At 32.9% G+C, this 21,527-nt stretch overlaps 2 protein-coding genes across 2 annotated transcripts; one reads left to right on the plus strand and one right to left on the minus strand.

Moving 5' to 3' along the window:
• Window positions 1-117: 117 nt before the first annotated feature.
• Window positions 118-5,139, plus strand: LOC130893915 (uncharacterized). Its single transcript, XM_057800369.1, has 3 exons — window positions 118-379; window positions 4,278-4,501; window positions 4,563-5,139. The coding sequence occupies exons 1-3, from the start codon at window positions 320-322 to the stop codon at window positions 4,756-4,758; spliced, it is 480 nt and encodes a 159-aa protein (XP_057656352.1). The 5' UTR covers window positions 118-319; the 3' UTR covers window positions 4,759-5,139.
• An 8,824-nt stretch (window positions 5,140-13,963) lies between these two features.
• LOC130894550 (uncharacterized) lies at window positions 13,964-14,592 on the minus strand. Its single transcript, XM_057801429.1, has 3 exons — window positions 14,313-14,592; window positions 14,096-14,258; window positions 13,964-14,022 (listed from the first exon to the last, which is right to left on the minus strand). The coding sequence occupies exons 1-3, from the start codon at window positions 14,562-14,564 to the stop codon at window positions 13,964-13,966; spliced, it is 474 nt and encodes a 157-aa protein (XP_057657412.1). The 5' UTR covers window positions 14,565-14,592.
• Between the last annotated feature and the right edge of the window lie 6,935 nt (window positions 14,593-21,527).

Below are 21,527 nucleotides of genomic sequence, written 5' to 3' on the forward strand. Positions count from 1 at the left end.
TTTATCGAAATTCTCCTTAGCTAATTATAAAGTTAGTATTCTCCACGTAGTACGTTTCGCTTTTTCAGTTTTCCCGCTTTCAGCCCGTATCCGAACCAAAGTATTGATTTTTCTTTCAATACTTGCATTTCTATGTTTTCGCGTTTAGTATTAATTGACATCCAGTTGGTAGTTGAACCACTACGTACTGTTTATGTATCGAAAATATAATATCGCATACAGGGCCTTCAAAATATCGTAAACCAATTAAATATCAATATAATGTGATTGGTATCGAATTTATTTATTTTAATTTTCGACATTCAGCAGTCAATCTGTTATGGAAGACAGCGGCATCGACAGCGGGGATCTTAACACAGAATCGAATTCCAAACCCAACGTAAGTACATTTATAAAAGTAAATATTTCTTTTAAACTCTTATTTATTTGTTTTCTACTTTTTTCTACAATGCCGAAAATAGTTTAATTTTATTATGAAGAGCAGTATCCTGATTTTCATTGACGTTGTGCAATTTCTAGTTGCTCATTGTCTTATTAGCTCATCTAACGCTTAAAACTACAGCTTTATTTTTTTTCCTCGTCCACGTTCTTCTATTTACAACAATATTTTGATACATGATCTGACAATCAAGTAATAAGATTGTTATTATTAAAATTATGGAACTTCCAATAGAACTCCTACAATTCCTTGGATAACCTCAATCTTTTACGACATTTATCATTTTCGGGAAGAGAAAAAAGTCACATTGTAATGGATCTGGCGTATAGGTTAGCTATGGCAACACTGCTATCGTTCTGGTAACTAAAAACACTCTTAAAGCGTAGTAGTCAGATTGCTCGTGTCTTTTGGGCGCACGAATATTTGTTTCACAGTCTGACCAGATGGAACAAACTTCTTATGGTCCATCACGCATGTGTCTAAAGCAGATGAGCATTGTTTTCACTTTAAACTTGCCATTAGATGTCTTGGATCATTTGGTGATAGGCATTGCTGCATTTCGTTAAGAGTTTTACTGAAAAAACTTTATTCAACCGTAACAAAGAGATCGACCAGCTTAGAATCACTTTTTGCCCGTTCTAAAAAAACTGAAGGGTTTTCTGGATACTTTCTGAAGGTTTGATTGATATTAGTTCGTCTATTATCCACCGAATCGTTAATCGACTATCTAGGCGGGTTGAGGCGCTTACAAGAATTAATTATTCCTGTGTAGTTGCTTCCCAACCCTTAGAATTCACGTTTCGTTTCAAATTTGTCCAAAAACGTTCAATTGGTCTCAGTTGAGGCACGTCAGGAACATTCCTAGGCTTCTCAATAAATGGATTATTCAACCCTGCAAAAGCTTCCGCAACGTCCTTTGTATAATGAGCAGGTGATACTTCTTCTTCATGAACTGCATTAATCTAGATTTAATACACTCTTTTTTATATATTTTCCATAAGGACAAATATATGCTGAAAAAAGACCAAACATACCAAAGTTTTGGAATTGAACTTTTTTTGGTTTTCCAAAAACACTTCTAAATTTACTTCCTCGCCTTTTTGACAATAATAAGTGTTATAATTCGCTGATTGACTCACGTTAAGAGTAAAATATGACTAGTCGTCAATTAAGTTTAGTATGCTTTTAGTTTTCAATGGGCTAATGTACGAACGTAACCTATAAAAGGTTTATTCACTTTATTCTTATATATAGAAAAATGTTTTACTTATATGTAGCTGTATTATAACAGCGCACGCTACGTTGCCGGCAACGATAACATCGTGATCATCAAGCAAAAAACTGCTCAATGTTTTTATTAAACAAGGTAAAAGGCTTAACCTCTGTTACGGAAACGGAAAATACCAACAGAAGTAGAAAGAAGCCGCAGTTGCAAATTATTTGATGACAACTGGGTAGTCTCAGTGCCCAGGTTAGGCTTAAAATATATGTTTTAGACGTTTCATTCAGGGACTTTGAGATATTTTAATAACTATGTGTAAATCACTGACACTTATAATTGAAAAACTGTTAAAATGGGCTTTGACGGTCTTGCTAGGTTATTTTTCAAATTGAACTAGGCTGGACTTGTTGTAAACTAAATGATCATTATTTGTGGTTCAACATGAGCCTTAATATAATTTTTTAATTTAGCAGTTACTTTATTATAAACTACAAATCCAATCAAAACCTTCGGTCTTTTCTTAAAAGTATATTGACACTAATTTCCTTCCAAAGTATTTCACCACATTTTCTAAATTCCTGATTTCATTGCGAAACGAATAGTGTAACCTTTAAAAAGTTGAATGTCATGTGTTATACTTATTTCCGTCAAAATTAGTTCACAGGAGAAATTAGGTTGTGAATGATATTAATGACACCGAAGCCAAAATCGTGAAAAAAAAAACGATCGAATTACAAGCATACGGTAGAGGGTTAGATATTTTATGGTAAAATGAAATTTGTTTGTCTAGAAGTTGTTCAAGAAGAGAACAAAATGGGGAATTATTTCGAAAAGATAATGTTATTCGAAATGGTAACCACAGCGGTTATATTAACCTCGTAAATCATTATGTAATATAAAATTTATCTATATACTTATAAATATCATAAAGTCAAAGTTGTCACGTATTATAATGTAGTAGTTTAATTGAAAATTTTCTTTTCAATGAAAAAAAGTTGTTTCGATGTAAAAAACACGTTTGCTTCTGCCACCACATAAATAATAATAATCAAACAACTTTAGAAATACTTTTTTTTCATATGAATATCAAAATTAATCTGTCAGATTGATTCTAACATTTTGACAGATGACATTAAAAAAATGACATTGACTCATGGGCCATTCTAGAACACGTGACTTCTACAAATCGGCCATTTTGCCTGGATGATAAACATAAGATGTATTCTCCGTTTATTAGCGTACTTCTGTTTTAATTGTGACTTTTGTGTTTTATTGCATTGTTATTTCGACAAAATGGATCGATATCAATATTATCTGACCTTAAGCGGCGATGTAAAGCGCCATGTCACAAGACGAAAACCGTTTCTAAATAAGACAAATCAATGGCAGTACTTTGAAGTATGCTTTCTTTTAAAGGCGCCCGTGTCAAAAATCCAATTCAACCATTTCTTCTGAATCCCGACAATGTATTAAAATGGTCTCTTATTTTGGTGAAAAGGACAGAAAATCCGAAAAACTATTCAAAAGGCAATTCACAACACAACAAAAATGAGGCATTTCTAAATAAATTTGACACAGATTTAAAAATGAATATGAAAAACTTGCCTATGTTTATAAATAATAACAATAGTCGAATGAGATTGAGTACTACCTAGCAAAGATGGCGGAACTGTCAATGATGTCATACTGGAATGATCCATTAAAGGAAGTAACCTAACCTAACCTTTAATAAGTGGATGCAATCACCATAATCATGAGTCAAACTCTGTCTCTCTTATCACAGTTAATAATTGTAATGTACTTAATTAGATTTGAGATAAATTTAATCGATGGTAAATTGGTTCTAGCAATTAATGATACCCTTATATTACGTAGGTTTGTTTTTTGTGTTGCTTGATCGTTTTTCTCGTTTCAAAATTGATTGAGTAAGTGATAAAACTCTCTATAACGGTTGTTGATTCGATTAATGGCGTGATAAATCTTTCTTACTCTTTTGTTACATTACATACCGTATTTATCATTAAACAATTCATTATGTGAAATAAAAAAACGCGACTAAAGGTAAACACGAAAAATAAAAGCAGCTTTTTATGTTTTTCGTTTTCATTGTAGCTTGCGTTTGGATGAATACTCTTTATGTTATATTTTAAAGAATAGTTATTCGAAATTGGAGTAATTCTTAAGTTGAATTTATAAATTTTATGTTCGCGTTCGCGCTGACGCCCTCGTTCACGTTAGAAAGTTTTGGCTTACCTTTATCGCTGGGGATTTGATTGGCTGTCCCTATTTGGACCAATTACTAATGAAATTTGACAAAACCACAAAATATTTTTCGTATTTAGACATTTCATCACATGTTAAAAGAAAAATCTCGTCTCTGTTTCATTTGTTTCAAGTTTCAGCATTATTTAGATTTGTTAATGTTGAGTGTACGTTCTCACATGACCCGAACCTGTTTTCATTGGCTAGGTGGTGGAACTTGAGCGTCTAATATAAAAGTTGGCCATCCCCAGCGCGCACTAGGCTTGAACTTAAACACGAGCGCGAGCCTCGACGCGAGCGCGAGGGTAATTGACTTTTAGTACTTGCGATTCTACGTGGGATTATTTTTTTTAGGGTAGTGATAGTTCGAGTGCCAGTAGTAGCAGTAAATCAATTCCCAGAAAAACATCAGCTACTTCTCGACAATTACAAAGAAAACTAGAAGCTAGAATAGAACAAGCTAAGCGACTTCATCAAGATTACGCTTCTACTACTCCTGCATTGATTCCTATACAAAGGCTTCCCATACCTGGTGCCAAAGATCAACAACCTCTTGTACAATGGGACACTGATGATAGGTATTTGTTATAGTTTAACTTTTACATCTTATTTTTCTGTTCTTTGTTTTCTATTTTCTAGTGAAGAAGATATAGTTAATTTCTTCCCGAATGCTCGTAGAGAATCAAAAGTGCACCAGGAACTGACTGACACTTTTAGCATAGAAGAAATGAGCATATCAGGTGACGACGAAGAAGAAGACTTGCATTTAGTGCCACCAAGGACTGTTTATAAAACTTTTAAATGTTGTCTGTTTCCTTCATGTACCATTATATGAATATATTGTTTGCAGTTTAGTTTATAATATATAGTTTCGAGTTTTAACTCCAAAAACCGTGCCAAAGTTATGGAAATTCATTGAAATTTTTCTACAAATTGTTAAATCAACCATACGAATATGGGAATTGTTCTTTCCGTTTATTAGTGCCAAAGAAAAAACGAATTTCAATTAACTGAAATGTATCGATGTCTGCTTCCCATAAAGAATGTCACTCTAAGGTATGTCTATCACATGGTTATACAACATTTTTTGGAAACTAAATACTTTAAACTAGACTCCGATTTTATGGAAAATAATGTTATGTATTTTATTTATAGGATATATTTGTATGTTTACTAAGCTTAACTATTATTAAATTTGGATTTGAAACTTTGTAAATTCATTTATATTTTCCCTTAAAAGTGTAACAGACCCAATGAAATATAAAATTGATAAGAAGAAGAATTAGTACAGTCCTATGGGGAGGAGCTACCATTAACATGGACATGGAGGCAAAAAGAAAAGAAAATTATGTCAATAATGTAATAACTAATTGTAAAAATCATGAAGAAAGTGAAGTATATTGAAGAATATTGATCAAAACATAAAATTGAGAGAATACAATGTAAGAAGAATGAGAAATTGGATGAAAATAACAAAAAGGAAACCAAGAATATGAAGAATAATGTTGATAAGTAAGAACGCCGAGAAAATTTGACAAATAAACATTGAGAAGAAAAAAAGAAGACTGGGAAAAGTATTATTAATGCCAAAATTGGAAACAAAAAGAAACTAAAAAGAAGAGGCAGAATATTATTGATAAGAGAATTGAGAACAATAAGAAAAAAGAAGAATAAAAAGCAAGAATAATAGAGGGAATAATATTGGGATGAAGAAATAATTAAATGCAGCAGGAAGAATAATATTCATTAACATAGAAAAAACAAAAAAATCAGAATATTAACAAAAGAGAGATATCATGAAAGAGCGATAAGAAAGGAAGATATTGATGAGAAAATATTAAGAAGAATAGGGAGAATATTATTGATATGAGAATTGAGAACAATAAGAAAAAAGAAGAATAAAAAGCAAGAATAATAGAGGGAATAATATTGGGATGAAGAAATAATTAAATGCAGCAGGAAGAATAATATTCATTAACATAGAAAAAACAAAAAAATCAGAATATTAACAAAAGAGAGATATCATGAAAGAGCGATAAGAAAGGAAGATATTGATGAGAAAATATTAAGAAGAATAGGGAGAATATTATTGATATGAGAATTGAGAACAATAAGAAAAAAGAAGAATAAAAAGCAAGAATAATAGAGGGAATAATATTGGGATGAAGAAATAATTAAATGCAGCAGGAAGAATAATATTCATTAACATAGAAAAAACAAAAAAATCAGAATATTAACAAAAGAGAGATATCATGAAAGAGCGATAAGAAAGGAAGATATTGATGAGAAAATATTAAGAAGAATAGGGAGAATATTATTGATATGAGAATTGAGAACAATAAGAAAAAAGAAGAATAAAAAGCAAGAATAATAGAGGGAATAATATTGGGATGAAGAAATAATTAAATGCAGCAGGAAGAATAATATTCATTAACATAGAAAAAACAAAAAAATCAGAATATTAACAAAAGAGAGATATCATGAAAGAGCGATAAGAAAGGAAGATATTGATGAGAAAATATTAAGAAGAATAGGGAGAATATTATTGATATGAGAATTGAAAGCAGTTAGAAAATAAAAAACAAATAAAAACAAGGAAAAATTATGTGAAAACGCATAATAAATAAAAAATTGAGAGAGTAGGAAGAATAATATTCGCAAACAAATGAAAAACTATGGGAAAATGAAATGAAAATAATATTAAGAATACAAAGAATAATATTTATGAGACAGTTCAGTGTCAAGAATATTTCATCCATAGAAATGATAGAAAATAAAAAAAAAACAACAGAGAGAACACAAACAAGTTATAAAATAAGGAAAATATTGATAAGAGAACTAAGAACAATAAGAAAATGAAAAGAATAGGAAAAACGTCATGATATGAGAAGAGAAATTTCAGAATGAAACAAGTAAGACCACAGAGAAAATAAAAAGATTGAAAGCAATTTGAGAGGGAAATTTTGGATGAGAAAATTAAGAATAATGAAGAATTTAGAAGAATATTATTGATGTGAGAATTGATAATAGTATAAAAATAAAGAGAATTGAATATGAAAAATATTAATGAGAAGAAATAATAAATAAGTAGAATTATATTCGTACGTTAAAATGGATGAGAAAATATCAAAATTGGAAAAAATGATAGGGATGAAAAAATTATAAGACAAGAGAAAGTGGAAATGATTATAAATCAGAAGAAATGGACGTATAATATAGGCGAGAGGATTAAGAGTAATAAGATTGTAAAAAGTATAGAATCCAATGGGAGAGTCCAATGGGAAGAATAATATTGATGACAGAAAAAGAATAACAAGAAAATATATAGGGACAAATAATATTGGTGAAATAATTGAAAACAATAAGAAAATAAAGACAAGAAAAATAATAATAGTGATAGAAAACAATAAGCATGAATAATACAGTTGAATTCGAAGATTTGGAAGAATAATATTTATCAGATACATAAACGAAATAAGAAAATGACCCAATGACAAGATTAGGAAGAAAAATTTTGATTATAAAAATATAAAACCATGAGGTGATTGAAAGAATTAGAGATGAGAACAATGGGGGAAGGAATGGAACGAGGAAAAATTAAGAATTATACGAGAATAATAATTTTCACACAAGAGCATAATGGTTAATACAATGATGGAATGAAACATATAAAAAATAAAGAAATAACGAATATGTAGAATTCTAAGCTTACGATTCACAAGATGAAACTGAAAACAATAAGAATATTAATACGAAAATTCAAAACAATAGTAAATGACAAAATTAAAAGAATTAAGGTATGAATAATAATAATATTAATAATCACACTGAAAGAAATCACCGACGTAACCCAAAATACTAACAACTGGAAAGCACCGGGAGTTGATAATATCCAAAACTTCTGATATAAGAAATTCCCGAGCGTCTACAGGGAATTAGCGTAGCAATTTTCTCACCTTCTACATAACCCAGAAGATATTCTAACGTTTTTAGCACTGGGTTCCACTCATTTGCTTCCATAGGGCTCCCAGACGGATGACCCCACTCAGTACAGACCTATCACGTGCCTACCCACTTTATATGAAATATTTACAGCCTGTATCACTAACAGAATTTATAGGCACGTCGAGGAAAATAACATCTTAGCAGAGGAACAGAAAGGTTGCAGAAGAGATCATCAAGGATGCAAAAAACAGCTTATCATGGACTCTGTGATACTTCGGCAAGCACAGAAAGATCACCGGAATATACACACTACTTTCGTGGACTATAAGAAAGCGTTTGTAAGTGTACTTCATTCCTGGCTTGTGGAGGTCTTGCGGATTTACAAATTGGTCCAAATTCCCTTAGTACTGACGAAATACCCATTCGTAGGGGAATATACCAGTCTCTGAGTCCGTTGTGGTTGTGCCTTGCAATGAATCCCCTATCTACCATGCTCAATGATACAAAGTACGGATTCAGCGTCAAATCAATCACCTTCTCGATATAACACATCGATTCTCCACCGATATACATATGGAGTTTGAACTTGGACTATCGAAAAAGGCATTATCCTGAACGGAGATGTGGAACTACCCAACGGAGATATCGTACAGGCGATGGAAAACGGAGAAGCCTACAAATACCTAGTATTTCAACAGGCTGAGCTGCTGGACCACAAGCAAGCAAAAGCTAGAATCCAGGATTAATACACCAAAAAAGTGAAGTTACTTATACAATCCGAATTAAATGCAGGCAACTTAGTCCAGGTAATCAACACCTATGCCATAACTGCTTTAACGTACTCTTTTGGAATTCTGAAATGGACGAAAACAGACACGAACAATTATGACGAAGAACAACAACCACCACCCGAAGTCATCTACTATTACCCCGAAAAGAGGATAGAAGAGGCTTGATCGACCTTATCAACCTGTACTCTCGACAGGTAATGAAACTACGTGATTTCTTTCATATTAAATCGGAAGTCTCAACTCTAGACTAGATTATATCCAAAGCGTATAAGAATTGTTCACCTCTCAACCTCGCATCGCCAGAATCTGACTAAAATATAGTATTGGACACCGAGAAGCTAGAACAGTGGTCACGAAAGGCACTACACGGTAGACATCATCATGACCTCAACCAATCGCATGTTGACTAAGAAGCTTCAGATTGCTTACTAGCGGCAATCTCTTTCTAGAGACTGAAGGCTTCATGATGGTTATCCAGGATCAAGTTATTAACACGAATAACTACAAGAAAAATGTTATTAAGAATCCGAACACTGAATCTGACAAATGCACAAAGTGCCAACAAACATCAGAGACCATTCGATATATAACGTCTGCTTGTAGTGTGTTAGCTAATACCGACTATCTACACCGGCATAACCAAGTGTGCAACATCATTCACCAGAAACTGGCCAACAAGTTCGGTCTTCTCAATACGTATACACCGTATTACAAGTACCAGTCGCAGAAGGTGCTCGAAAAATGAAAAATTTTAGACTACGATAGGTTTATTATCACCGATAGACAGATCGTGGTGATTGATAGGGGAATTAATTCAATCCTTCTCGTCGAAGTAGTCATACCGAAAAATCATAACGTTCTCAACAAACACCAGGAGAAACTGGCCAAATACGCGGATCTCGCAATTGAGATTAAACAGATATGGCATAGCGAAAATGTGGAAAACGTCCTCAGTTATTATGTCAGCAACTGGCGTCGTGCCTAAGACAAACTGGGATTACCAAAAAACACCTTCGCCGACATCCAGAAGGCTGTAATACTGAATACTTGCCACACAAGTTCATTATGCGAACCGAGCCTAATGCTTTTGATATTTTGTATCCTGGATAGGTAAATAATACCGGCTTTAATAATAATGATAAAACTAATAAAAAAAAATAACAAGAATATTATGGATAATAAAAATTGATATAACTAGAAAATGAGAACAATATGAACAAAGGAAACAATAAAGATAATAAATTGAAAATTATAAGGGAATAGTGACTGGTAAAATGAAAAATGCATAACAAGAATAATGAGAATTTGATCCAATGCCAAGTACAGCATGATTATTGAGAATAAAAGTTGATATTCCAAGAAAATGAAAAGGTTGAGAACAAGACAATCAGAAAAGAGGAAATAATAAAAATAGGTGAAACTTTCTTTACAGGTAAGTGTAATGATTAGAACTATAATGAAATGAATTAAGCGAATAGAAAAGTAGAAAAAAATAAAATGAAAATTAATATGAAAAATTGTAAAACAATAGAAAACGATAAAATGAAAACAGTAAAAAATACGAAGAATGAGAGAATATTAATAAGAAAAGAACAACTTCAAGAACGATATGGATGAGAAAAATAAAAACATCGAGAATAAGATTGACTAGACGATATGCGCGAAATAAAGTAATTTTACGACAGTTACAAATGTACGATCAGATGGTTTGATGTTACCTAATTTATAATAAAACTTGTGTTTTGATTTCACACAATATTAATTAGTATTTTCTATCTACAAAATTCAAATTTCCTTTAGTACTCAAATTATTTTATGTCTGTCAAAAAACCCATCGTATAAGACAAATGAACGACGCGCCATCTTTGAACAGGAAGTGAAACGCCGTGACACGATATTGATTGATGACAATTCTTGCCGCGAGCGAATTGTATCACGTTAAAAATTCCGCGACGTTGCGTAACATATTGACTTGCACGATTAACACGACAACATCGTAAATCATGCGAAATGGACTGGGTTCGAGGAAAGATTAATAGATGGAGCCGGTGGATTATCCTTGAAAGGCGAGGAAGCTCTATAAATAGTGTTACATAATAACAACTATTTTTAGAGGTTTCATTTGGGTTTGGTTTGAACTTGGAATCAAGGAAATTGGAGATCTATATCTAGTTCGTTTCTTAGAAGAGTTTACAGTGGAAAAATCAAAATATCTAATGTGAAACAATGAGGATTAATACATTATTCATAATAATCAATCTTTACATATATCAGTTAATTGATAATACGTTAGATTAGATTAGATTTTTTGGATATTCGCTTTACAGTCTCTTTACATCTAAGATTTTTTGTTTATGCCTCCAAAATACGTAGACACCTCTCATAGGAGGCTAGTTTTTGATTGTTTTTTTCGTCCTATTACTGCAACCATCAAAATTACTCATCCAATCACCGAGTCCGTTTTCAACCAATTATTGCTTTTGAAGATGACTTTTCTAGAATGTAAATTTTTCTTAGAATCGAATAATTTTCTTTCGGTTCTCGTATTGAATTTATCTGAAACGGATTCAGTTTTAAAGGCAAAGTTGTTGGGGTGTCGCAAAAACATATAAAACCTATAAAGTAGACGCTCAAAAATCAGGAGATTTTCGATTTGAAAACAGGCGTTTTTAACCCCTGGCGAACCACTGTGATTATCTTGAAAGTGTTTCTACCCCCCAACGATCACTTTTCGCTCAAGCCGACAGTACAATTATCATTAATTAAAGTGTAACGGATATCTTTCCTTGAAAGTTATTTTTTGTAAACGTATCGAAATATCGGCAAGTTATATTACTTTAGAAGCACCCTGTATATACTTATGTATGAGTTAAATCTTGTAAATTATAGCTTTTAACCCTTTCAATAATTTTCTTCTCCCGAATGGATCTAATTTTACAGGCTCATAATTTATTTCGTACATTTTCCAGGATACTTTTCCCATCTAACGGTTATTCATAGTAGGATCTTTATTGAAATATTTTGAAGCTCTGAAGTTCAATTTTAAAAAATGTATTATGCATACTCGTACAATAAGTTCAGTAGAACTTTTTATTCCGAAAACAAATTTTGGATTCAAAACAGGATGCGGCCGTATTCCAGTTTTAGAAATCAGGATGTATGGAAAGTAACAAAAAAATAGAGGTCGGGTATGTTGGGATGGAAAACAATCCTGTTTCATGGGCGTTTCAATTACAAACTTCATCAAATTAAGTGAAAATGATGCTTAACTTGATTACTTAGTTCAACATAAGCTCTACATATTTTTGATTCAGCGAGAAAATTGGGGTTAACTTGCTTACTAGTTTGTCTCCTTTTGCTTCAATGAAAAATGATATTTGGAAATAAAACTTGAGATGAAAAGTACAGAATTTTTTAGAGAACATTTATATGAATATTTATATAAACTAAGACGTCAACTCACATTACTTGGACTCATATTTTACAGCGGATGAAATATATCAAGCTCCTGAAGGGTGCAAGAACGGTAAAGCTCCTGGCAAAGATGGAGTTTCTTATAAATTTATTAAAATTTCATCCCAAAACTACAATACAATCTTCGGAAAGGAAACAGTACCATTTGGTTGGCTTGAAACTATCCCATGTTTCATAAAAAAGGTGCACCTGATGACACAAACAATTTTAGTGTTAATCATGTCACTAAGGTATTCACCACCATCTTATTGAATCGCTTGATTGGTGTGAAGAAAATTGTGTTCTAACTGAATGTCAATTTGGGTTTTGGAAACATCGAAGATAATACATTTATCCTAAACTCAGTCTTATAATTTCACCAAAAAGAAAGGTTTTTGATGTTTTTGAAAAGCTTTTGATAGTATTAACCATCATTTATTAAGGCATAAATTATATCAATCTCAAAAATAATTCGTCTCTCAAAGAATATATACGATTATTCATCAATGTCTATTAAACTATTCCAACTTGATAAGATTAAAAGTAAATATATGTCGTAGGGAGTTGGCAGACTGCCGGCAGATGGAAGAATGTATCATCGAAATCACCTGCCTCCCAACTGCCTGGCTTCGTCCAGGCACTCGGCAGACTGCCGGCAATTTGAAGAACGATCTTTCGAAAGCCGGCAGTCTGCCGAATACCTAGGGAGTTGACAGAATGCCGACGGATGAGAAAATTATCGATATCTAGCAGTCATTCGGTTGACAGCTGACATTAGAAAAATGACATTGACTCATGGGCCATTCTAGAACACGTGACTTTTACAAATCGGCCATTTTGCCTGGATGATAAACATAAGATGTATTCTCCGTTTATTAGCGTGCTTATGTTTGCCGGCGGATGAGAAAATTATCGATATCTAGCAGTCATTCAGTTGACAGCTACGATAAGATAAGTCTGTCGCGTTTTCTTTTCATCGTAAATCGCTTTTATTTCTGCCTCAACCCACTTTTTCTGGTTAGGTTAGGTTCGGTTCGGTTCGGTTAGGTTAGGTTCGGTTAGATTAGGTTCGGTTAGGTTAGGTTAAAGTTTTATGAAAATAGAAGCCGTTCGAGGTGTAAAAAGTTGTATGAAAATAGTAATAGTAACGGAAAAATTGTATTATGAAAGTAAATGCCGCTCGATATATAAACTTGACGAGAAAGATGTACTGTGAAAATTGAATTAGAGAAAATTATTATGTTAGTAGGAGTCGTCCCAAACATAACGTTGTTAAAGGAAAAAATGTATGTTGGGCAGTTGAAAAACAGGTGATTTCGATGATACATTCTTCCATCTGCCGGCAGTCTGCCAATTCCGTAGGCAGTCTGCAGAATAAGAATTTCTTATTTTTATTAGGTTTATGTTTCTAAATCGTCTTAATTTTAGGTCTTTTCTGTTTTAAAATTAGTTTTTTTTAATAATTTTTGAAATTTTATGGAAGTCAGTCGAAACGTCAAGAACATTCGGAAGCATTAATAACTACAAACTTAACTTTCAAATAAAATAACGAACCTTTGGAGGTAGTAAAAAATTTTACCTACTACCAATATGTAATATCAAACATTACGATACTAATATGAGTTTCGTAATCAGATACTTTACCGCACTAGTGGAATAAAAAATTAAACCTCATTTATTATAATAATCAAACACGACACCTGTACAATTAGTAATTGAAGAATTTTTTCTAAGGATGTTTTTCAATATCCTTCAGGGATACTACTGGATTTCCATCCACCATGTCTCTTCAAAATGTGCATATCATCACCAGCATCAGAAAGTAGGGATTTGGTAGCTCCAGAAACGTTGCTATTTATTTTGTAATGCGCCCAAAAGTATTGATTGGTTGAGAAAAGCATTTTCCGTTTCTATATAAAATAAAAAAAAAAACGGTCATGGAATATATTTTGAGGTCGAAGTCGTTATTCAAGCAGTCAGAACCAGCGATGTTTCCTCTAGTAATAGCAAATTCTTCTTGAATTTTAGTTTTAGTATTCGGTATTTTGATCGTTATGAACGTTAAATCGTCCACTACATCACCAATTTTTAACTTTATAAATTCTTCTCTTCGGCAGGCGTCAAACACACCCACGATTAAGGAAACCTATAAAAATAATATGCTACATGGAAATGTCACCATATTTATGTATAATCTTACCTTCATCATCAAGAATTGATCATCATTGGCTTCTTTCAAAAATCTGTGTATATTTTCCTTTTCTTTTTCAGCTTTCCCAGCAAAATAAGCTGATAAAATTTTCTCCGATATATCACGGACTTTTTTTGAACTGCACCAGTCTTCGAATCGCTTATATTCTTTTTCGCATCTATTGCGGGATTTAGCGGGTACTAGGGTTTGTATTGCAGCAAGCTCTACATCAGAATCCACACTTTCATAGTCGGAACTCATGTCGATACTACAATTATACCAAACTGAAGTGAACGCGTCAAAATTGACAGTTCGCAAAATAAATCAACAATGAACGGCAACGCTTGCTTGTTACATATGATTCTAATATCATTAATTTCAGGAATATTGACTAATTTTCAGTAAATAATTAACATAATTGGTAGGAGGTAAAATAATGTACTACTTATATCGTAAATATCTATTACATATTTTTCAACTTTGTCTTTCTAAATATGACAAAAAGAACAGTAATCAAGACTATTCAATCTACAGGTGCTGTTATGAATATTATGTGTTGGTCTAAACTTGGAATTGGAATCTGATGATTACGATATGCTGATTTACTTGAATAAGTTTAGGTTCTTAAAAGATTTCTCTTTGCACTCCCAATTATATGGTATGGATGAGAGCTCATTAACTAAGCAATGCTTCTTGAGGTCATAAGCCCTCAGCAGTCACAGTGTAAAGTACAGTTTTCTGGTCCAAGTTGGCGGACAAAGAATAATTAACTCCTCGTATCCTTCGTTTTTGTCTGAAGATAATTGTTATTTGCACAGATCTAGCTCAATATATATAATTAAAATAATATCCCAAATTAGATTATGCGATTTCAAAACTCTAAAAACTTATGTTGTTATGAACTGAAGACCAATTATATTAATATACTTACGTATTGTTAACAACAATCGAATTAATTGAAGTTAATAATTATCTTCTCAACTTTCTGAAGCTGAGGGCCTTTGTATCAGAAGAATAAAATATTTAGTATGTTTTCACTTCTTTCTTGTCAAATTAGGTATATGTATAAATTTCAATTAACCTATTTGATGATTTATTGTTTGAAATAACTGATTTTACTTTTGAAACTACAAACTTTGATAACATTGTAAATTATATTGATAATCTTGTTGAAATACTTTCTTAGACGGATTCGTCTGATGATTATCTAAGTAGTTCTGAGTTTGAACAATCTCTAGTTGAGAAACTTGCCGCAAAATAAAACTTTGAGAATTCAAACGAATCTGTTGATTTAGATATAAGTGATGAGAGTGACGAAGTAATCCTGACAATGACAATGACAATGACAATGACAATGACAGCTTTGCATTTTCAGCTACTTTAGTTTTGGTCCCGTCAAAAGATAAAATAAGAAGAAGAGAGGACAGTGATAAAAAATATTGTAGCTTGTAAACCTGTACTAATCAATAAAACTACTAGTGAATAAATATAGTAAACAACGAAAATGTGTCAAGTTCCAGAAAAATTGGCCGATACCCAAATTCCAAAAGGATTGAGCGGGATCCTTTCTAAAATAACTTACGGAATGGCTCTAATTTTATTCTCAGCAATGTAGTTGAAAGAATCTCAAGCCAAATGCCGTACTTACGTTATTCAATGTTAAAATACTGGTTACACTGTCTGAAGCGCGTTTTGATAACCGAGTTATCGTCTTCAGAGACCGAAGGTACACTGAAATTGGTTTTATCCTATTTTATTATTGTTGATGTTATGTTTCAACATTTTGGTATTTATACGTGAAAATATGGTGGATGCTATGTAAATGGACTTTTAAAAATGACTATTTCCTTGCTTCTAAACCATTAGTGATTGAAGATTTTGGTCTTTATTCACTGATGATGATAATATCCCCAAAATTTTCTATTTCTATAGAATTTAAAAGTAATAAAATGAGTTGTAAAGATAATTCTACTTAACAAACACAAACAATAATCCAACTTGAGTAAATCTATAGAAAATTGTATTTTTCATCACGTGTTGTACACAATATTTTTTCGACAATCACAAGAAAAACATTTAGTATTTATTTTTTTTAATTAAAGTTTATGGTAAAGTTACAACAGTTTTGAAACTAAATTGGTGCTTGCAGATGGTTCTTGACTATTTTATGTCCCATAGTTGAGAATTTTTTCTGGTGCTGCAAGTGTAGTTACACAAAATGGCATCGATTGGCTTGGGAAAGATTCATGAAGGGATCCTAGAGCTTCTTCAATTTGTTGCGAGATTACAAGCTTCTTACTGATCGAATCGATTACTTGGTCTTTAGCAGTTATACTGAATTGCCATCCACCATGACGTTTAAGAGCTAGAAGATTACCAGTTTTGTTGGCTATACTGATATTCTTCTAAACAAGTACACTGAGTTAGTTTCTGGTTTAGGTATCTTCAATAATTTAACGATGTTTTGAACCAATCTACTAAAGTTATCGATGCCTACAAATTGCTTTGTGCATTTTTCTTTTTGACAGTTGACAAACAATCTTTATCAGTCATTTCTATAGATCGAAGATTGATATATTTTTTCAACAAATCTTATATAAATTGTTATTAATAACGAATTGTTGAGGCTTTTTAGCGACATCGACGATTAATGCCGAGCTTACGTCTTTGATATCCCCAAGTTTGATATTGTGAAGTTCGCATACATTCACAAATTCCAAAAATAAGAACGTTTCCAGTGTATTTTTAAACATGGAAAAAATGTGATACAACACTTTTATTTGAAAGGCCTTAGCCTAATCAATAGGAAAGCTGAACTAGATTCTACTTTGGATGAGACTGCTACTTCATCAACAGTAAAATATTAGGTAGCAGAGTTTAAACGAGGACGTGCGACCTGCAAGGACCGGCATCGCAGTTGTCGACCAAAAGAGGTGACGACTCCAGAAATGTTGAAATAAATCCATAAAGCGGTATTGGATGATCGTCGACTGAAAGTGCATGAACTAGCAGATAAAGTATGCATTTCAAAAAGTGCGGTACTGAAAATTTGAATTTGAGAAAGCAGTGCGCCAAATGGGTTTCGCGTTTGCTCACAATGTAATAAAAACAGCGTCATGAAGATGTTTCCATGGAGTATTCCGCGTATTTAAAAAAGTGTGCATGGAAAAGTTCAGATCAAAACAGTCGACTAATTATTTCAAAGTAACCTTTCCATCAAATATTGAAATGTTAACGGACCTCGTAGATTCCGAATGGTGAAGTTGTTGGCTAACTGCCACCATGTACAGTATACTGACAGTGTTTTGGTTATGAATCGCCATTGTGGGCCGTGTTCAATATGAGTTACTATTAAAAAAACTCGTACACGGGCTGGTTTTCAGTCGGATGTAGGCTACGCGTGGGATGGTTTCGAATAGCGGCAGGTCATATCAATTTTGATGTTCATATGTTTTCCTAATACCACATCCTAATACTCAATGGAATTTGATTTATTTTTAGCATATGTAAATATCATAATCCGGTTCATAACTCCTTTTAAACTCCTCGGAATATCTTGATTTAATATACGCGGTGTCTCTCAGAAGTATCTAAACGTTTCCTACTTCTCGTAGCAATCCTGGAAGTTTTTTCGGTGGATTCGTCGGATTAGTTTCAACTGTCTCTTTATGGAATCAATGTTTTTTTTGGGCTTTTAGAGCGCGAAGAATAGCTAAAGAAAAATTCTAGGAATGGGTGAACATCGTTAAAAAGTGTGTAGAACGAAATCGGGGTTATACTAAAGCTGGAGAAGTTGTACGATTTGACTTATTACTTATTTCGTCAAAAATCTCATCGACATTGCGACATTATTCCTCCAACTTTACTAGGTGATTGCCACTTTTTTCTCAACGTCTTGTTTCATAATTTTATTGCGGAAAACATGATTTTTTCACTCTACTAATTGAACCAAAGAAGTTTTATTTCTTTAACATAAGTTTAGATAGGTTTTATAGCAGAACTTTGATCACGAACCAGATTTTGCGAAAGAATCCTTTTTTTTTTGTTGAAAATTGCTGTAGGAGGTCCAATGAATATGACAGCGAAGCAATGAATTACTTCTTTTCCAAATAGTGTTGGCCAAGACGAGAATTTGACAAATATTGTCTCGCAATAAAAGTCTCCTCTTTAAGAATGTAAAATGACCACTAACAAAACAAAAACGATCAGAACTTTTAAAACGAGATACTGAAGGTTGGGTAAGTATTGATGAATATTGGACTCGAGTCACCTTGTGTGATAATTGAGGAGAAAATGTGACGTGATTTATTTCTGCTAACACTTTTGAGTTTAAGGAAGGTAGATTGACATATTTATAGCTGTTTTTTCAAGTTTGGAAACAGAAAATAGTCCGAGAAGGTTAAATATGTCACGAGGTAGCAATTCAAACTTTAATTCGTTAATTTTGGCCATTGCAATAACGGATGTGTTAGTTGGTGCATCGGTGCACTTTCTTCTTAGTCAAATGAGGCCGTTTTTGAGCTAATGCCTCGATGGAAATATCTTCACGACGCTGTTTTGGTTCTATTGTGAACAAACGCAGCACCCATCTTGCGTTTTTTGGATTTTCTTCAACATTTCTGGAGTCGTCACCTCATTTGGTCGACCACTACGATGCTGGTATTCGTACGGCCTCGTTTAAACTCTGCTACCCAATATTTCACTGTTGATAACGAAAGAGCAGTCCCACTCAGAGAAGAATCGAGTTTAACTTTTGTATTGGTTGGGCTAACGAAGACCAGTTTTTTCTATGTTTACAAATTCACTGAAAAGGTTAACTATTGATGACTGCCAAACAAATACTAAACAATGTAGCGTCTTCAAGCTCGAAATATGTGCCAGTTGAATAATTTCTAATACAGTGGTATTCTTCAAGGAACTACCGCCATCTCTTGGTAAGGGCAGGTGCTTCTGGGACCATCCTCGTATATACATATAAGATGATTTTCATATTAATTAAAATAAACACTTGTGTTGCTAAAAAACAAAGAAACGGTATTCAATGTTTATTTCTTCAACTCTTCCTTAAATAAGCATTATTTCTTGATCTTTGACATTAATTAACCTCTATTATCTCATTCTAATCAATCAAAATTGACATTTGTGACAGTGACATTTGTGACATGCATGACAGATCTATCATAGACATCATAACACGTAGATAAATAAATTAAACCATATTAAAACTAAAGAAATGCTATTTCTTTACATACATAAAGTCAATCTTTCTGTTTGTCTGAATAAGATCGATACAAATTTTGATAGAGTATATTCTCTAATCAATCCTCGTATGCAAATCATCCAGATTTCCTATTTTTTCATTTGTCTCAAGAATATTTGCAACTACTTTTGAATTTATCATTGGAATGACACAATTCTGTATCCAAAAAAACTAAAACCCTCTCCTTGACACCCACGGCGCTATCATCTGATCGCCAGCCGGTGGCGGTGATATAGAAGAAGAGGCCGTCTCCGTTGTCCGTTGTCGGGCATGCGCATGCGTTCTTCGTATTTTTCCATCCTCTTATCGGGCGGCAGTTAGCGGTGTAACGGGGTCGAAACAACAGCACCCCGCGAGATATGCACGTCGTCGGGAGTGATATCAAAGGGTAAATGCCAGGAAATGCTAGTCAGTCCTGACTTATGTCTATCCGGAGTTTACATCGACGGGTTTCAGGACCCGGGGGATATGTGCAGCACTTCCATAGCCAGTAAGTTTTATTTATTTAAGAGGATCGTTTTGGGTCCAGATCGGTCTTCCGCATCCCTATCGACGTGATAGTTATGTAACAATTGAATCTGTTGTTGCCATACTGCTTATCCGATAAAACTTATAACAATGAAGTTGATTGATTGTCTTAAGAGATTTTTATAATTAGATAAAAGCCGTTTTATTCACTATTAAATAAAAATATATTCAATCCTTCTAAAATTTTTAGGATATTCAAGTTTATTTATGAAATTCGTGTTTAATAGATTTATTTATTTCATGATTAATGCCCTTTTGATCAAATTTTATATTCAAACCATTAGAAATCGATTTCTTTGCAGAAATTACATAATTTATATTAATTTCTCTATATTTTTCGGCAAATAGTTTTACGAAAATAAGAGTTAATAGACAAAAATAGATTATACTAGCCTACAATTATTTTTGTGTGAGATATTTTGGACTTGATTCCAACTACAGATGTATTACGTGATATCATATTCAATTTTCGGGGTAAATTAAAAAATAATTTTCACAAATTATATGTTTTAATGGTATTACACATCAAGACGCAAATATTAGTTGTCGTACAAATCTTTAAGTCGATCCAAAAAGTGCTTTAAACACAAAAATCATGCAAGAGAGATTCTACGAGTTATATGGAGATTGTCTCATAAATTATGTCGATTTTCATGTGAAAATTCCTACGGATTTGTTGTGACTAGTCTCTAATTCTTTGAAAAGTATAATTGCTTCACTTTCTTTTAATTATTCAGTTTATTGACCGTATATTTTTAAAATAAATGATATTATAAATATTAAATTGGTATATTGTGAGGATATTATTGGAAACAAAAGTTTAAAGCAGTCGTGGCAGCAAGAAAAATGTTTGAAAAAGGAAAAGACACAATTAATGAGCGAACAGCGTTGATTTAATCGTTCTAGCGCTCAGGTTGTCCACCTGTGCGGGATATTGAGGTTACAAGAGAACCAACATAGTTTATTCCACGCTTTTTGTTTGTCTATGTTGAGATACAATATAGAAAAAGAAGACGAATGAGGTTAGGTATTTATTTGAGGATTCATGACACAACACAACATGGCGCAGTCGGTAGATCAAATCCTGAATACCATCGATCTAACGGTGTAGCAGAAACTTCAAAAGTCAAATATGTTAAGTCAGTGCAATGATTCATAGGCGGATTTTTAGAATACAGGAATATTGACTTTCTTCAAGAGAAAAGTAAACTTGAAGAAGAATGCATAAATGCTATTATGATAGGATAGAGGCCAATAAAACAGATTTCCGTGTCGATGGAAATGCTGTAGTCGGGAAAGTAAAAATATGGAATCCGTTTAGATTTATAGTTAGAGTCGGGAATGCTACGAATTGTGCGAAGAAATAGAGCACGTTTGAAGCATTAACCGAATAAATTTCAACGCAAAAGCTTCAGAAACGAGAATCATGTAGAAAA

The sequence above is a fragment of the Diorhabda carinulata genome, chromosome 5 (assembly GCF_026250575.1).
Source record: "Diorhabda carinulata isolate Delta chromosome 5, icDioCari1.1, whole genome shotgun sequence".
Taxonomy (NCBI): Eukaryota; Metazoa; Arthropoda; class Insecta; order Coleoptera; family Chrysomelidae; genus Diorhabda; species Diorhabda carinulata.

What these genes read in the sequence shown, in the direction of transcription:
- LOC130894550 (XM_057801429.1), bottom strand. Translation starts at nt 14,564, where the DNA reads ATGAGTTCCGACTATGAAAGTGTGGATTCTGATGTAGAGCTTGCTGCA. An exon ending in ATCAATTCTTGATGATGAAG is followed by an intron (nt 14,259 to 14,312) that starts GTAAGATTATAC and finishes TTATTTTTATAG; the next exon opens with GTTTCCTTAATCGTGGGTGT. An exon ending in TACTAGAGGAAACATCGCTG is followed by an intron (nt 14,023 to 14,095) that starts GTTCTGACTGCT and finishes TATTTTATATAG; the next exon opens with AAACGGAAAATGCTTTTCTC.
- LOC130893915 (XM_057800369.1), top strand. Translation starts at nt 320, where the DNA reads ATGGAAGACAGCGGCATCGACAGCGGGGATCTTAACACAGAATCGAAT. An exon ending in AATCGAATTCCAAACCCAAC is followed by an intron (nt 380 to 4,277) that starts GTAAGTACATTT and finishes TATTTTTTTTAG; the next exon opens with GGTAGTGATAGTTCGAGTGC. An exon ending in CAATGGGACACTGATGATAG is followed by an intron (nt 4,502 to 4,562) that starts GTATTTGTTATA and finishes TCTATTTTCTAG; the next exon opens with TGAAGAAGATATAGTTAATT.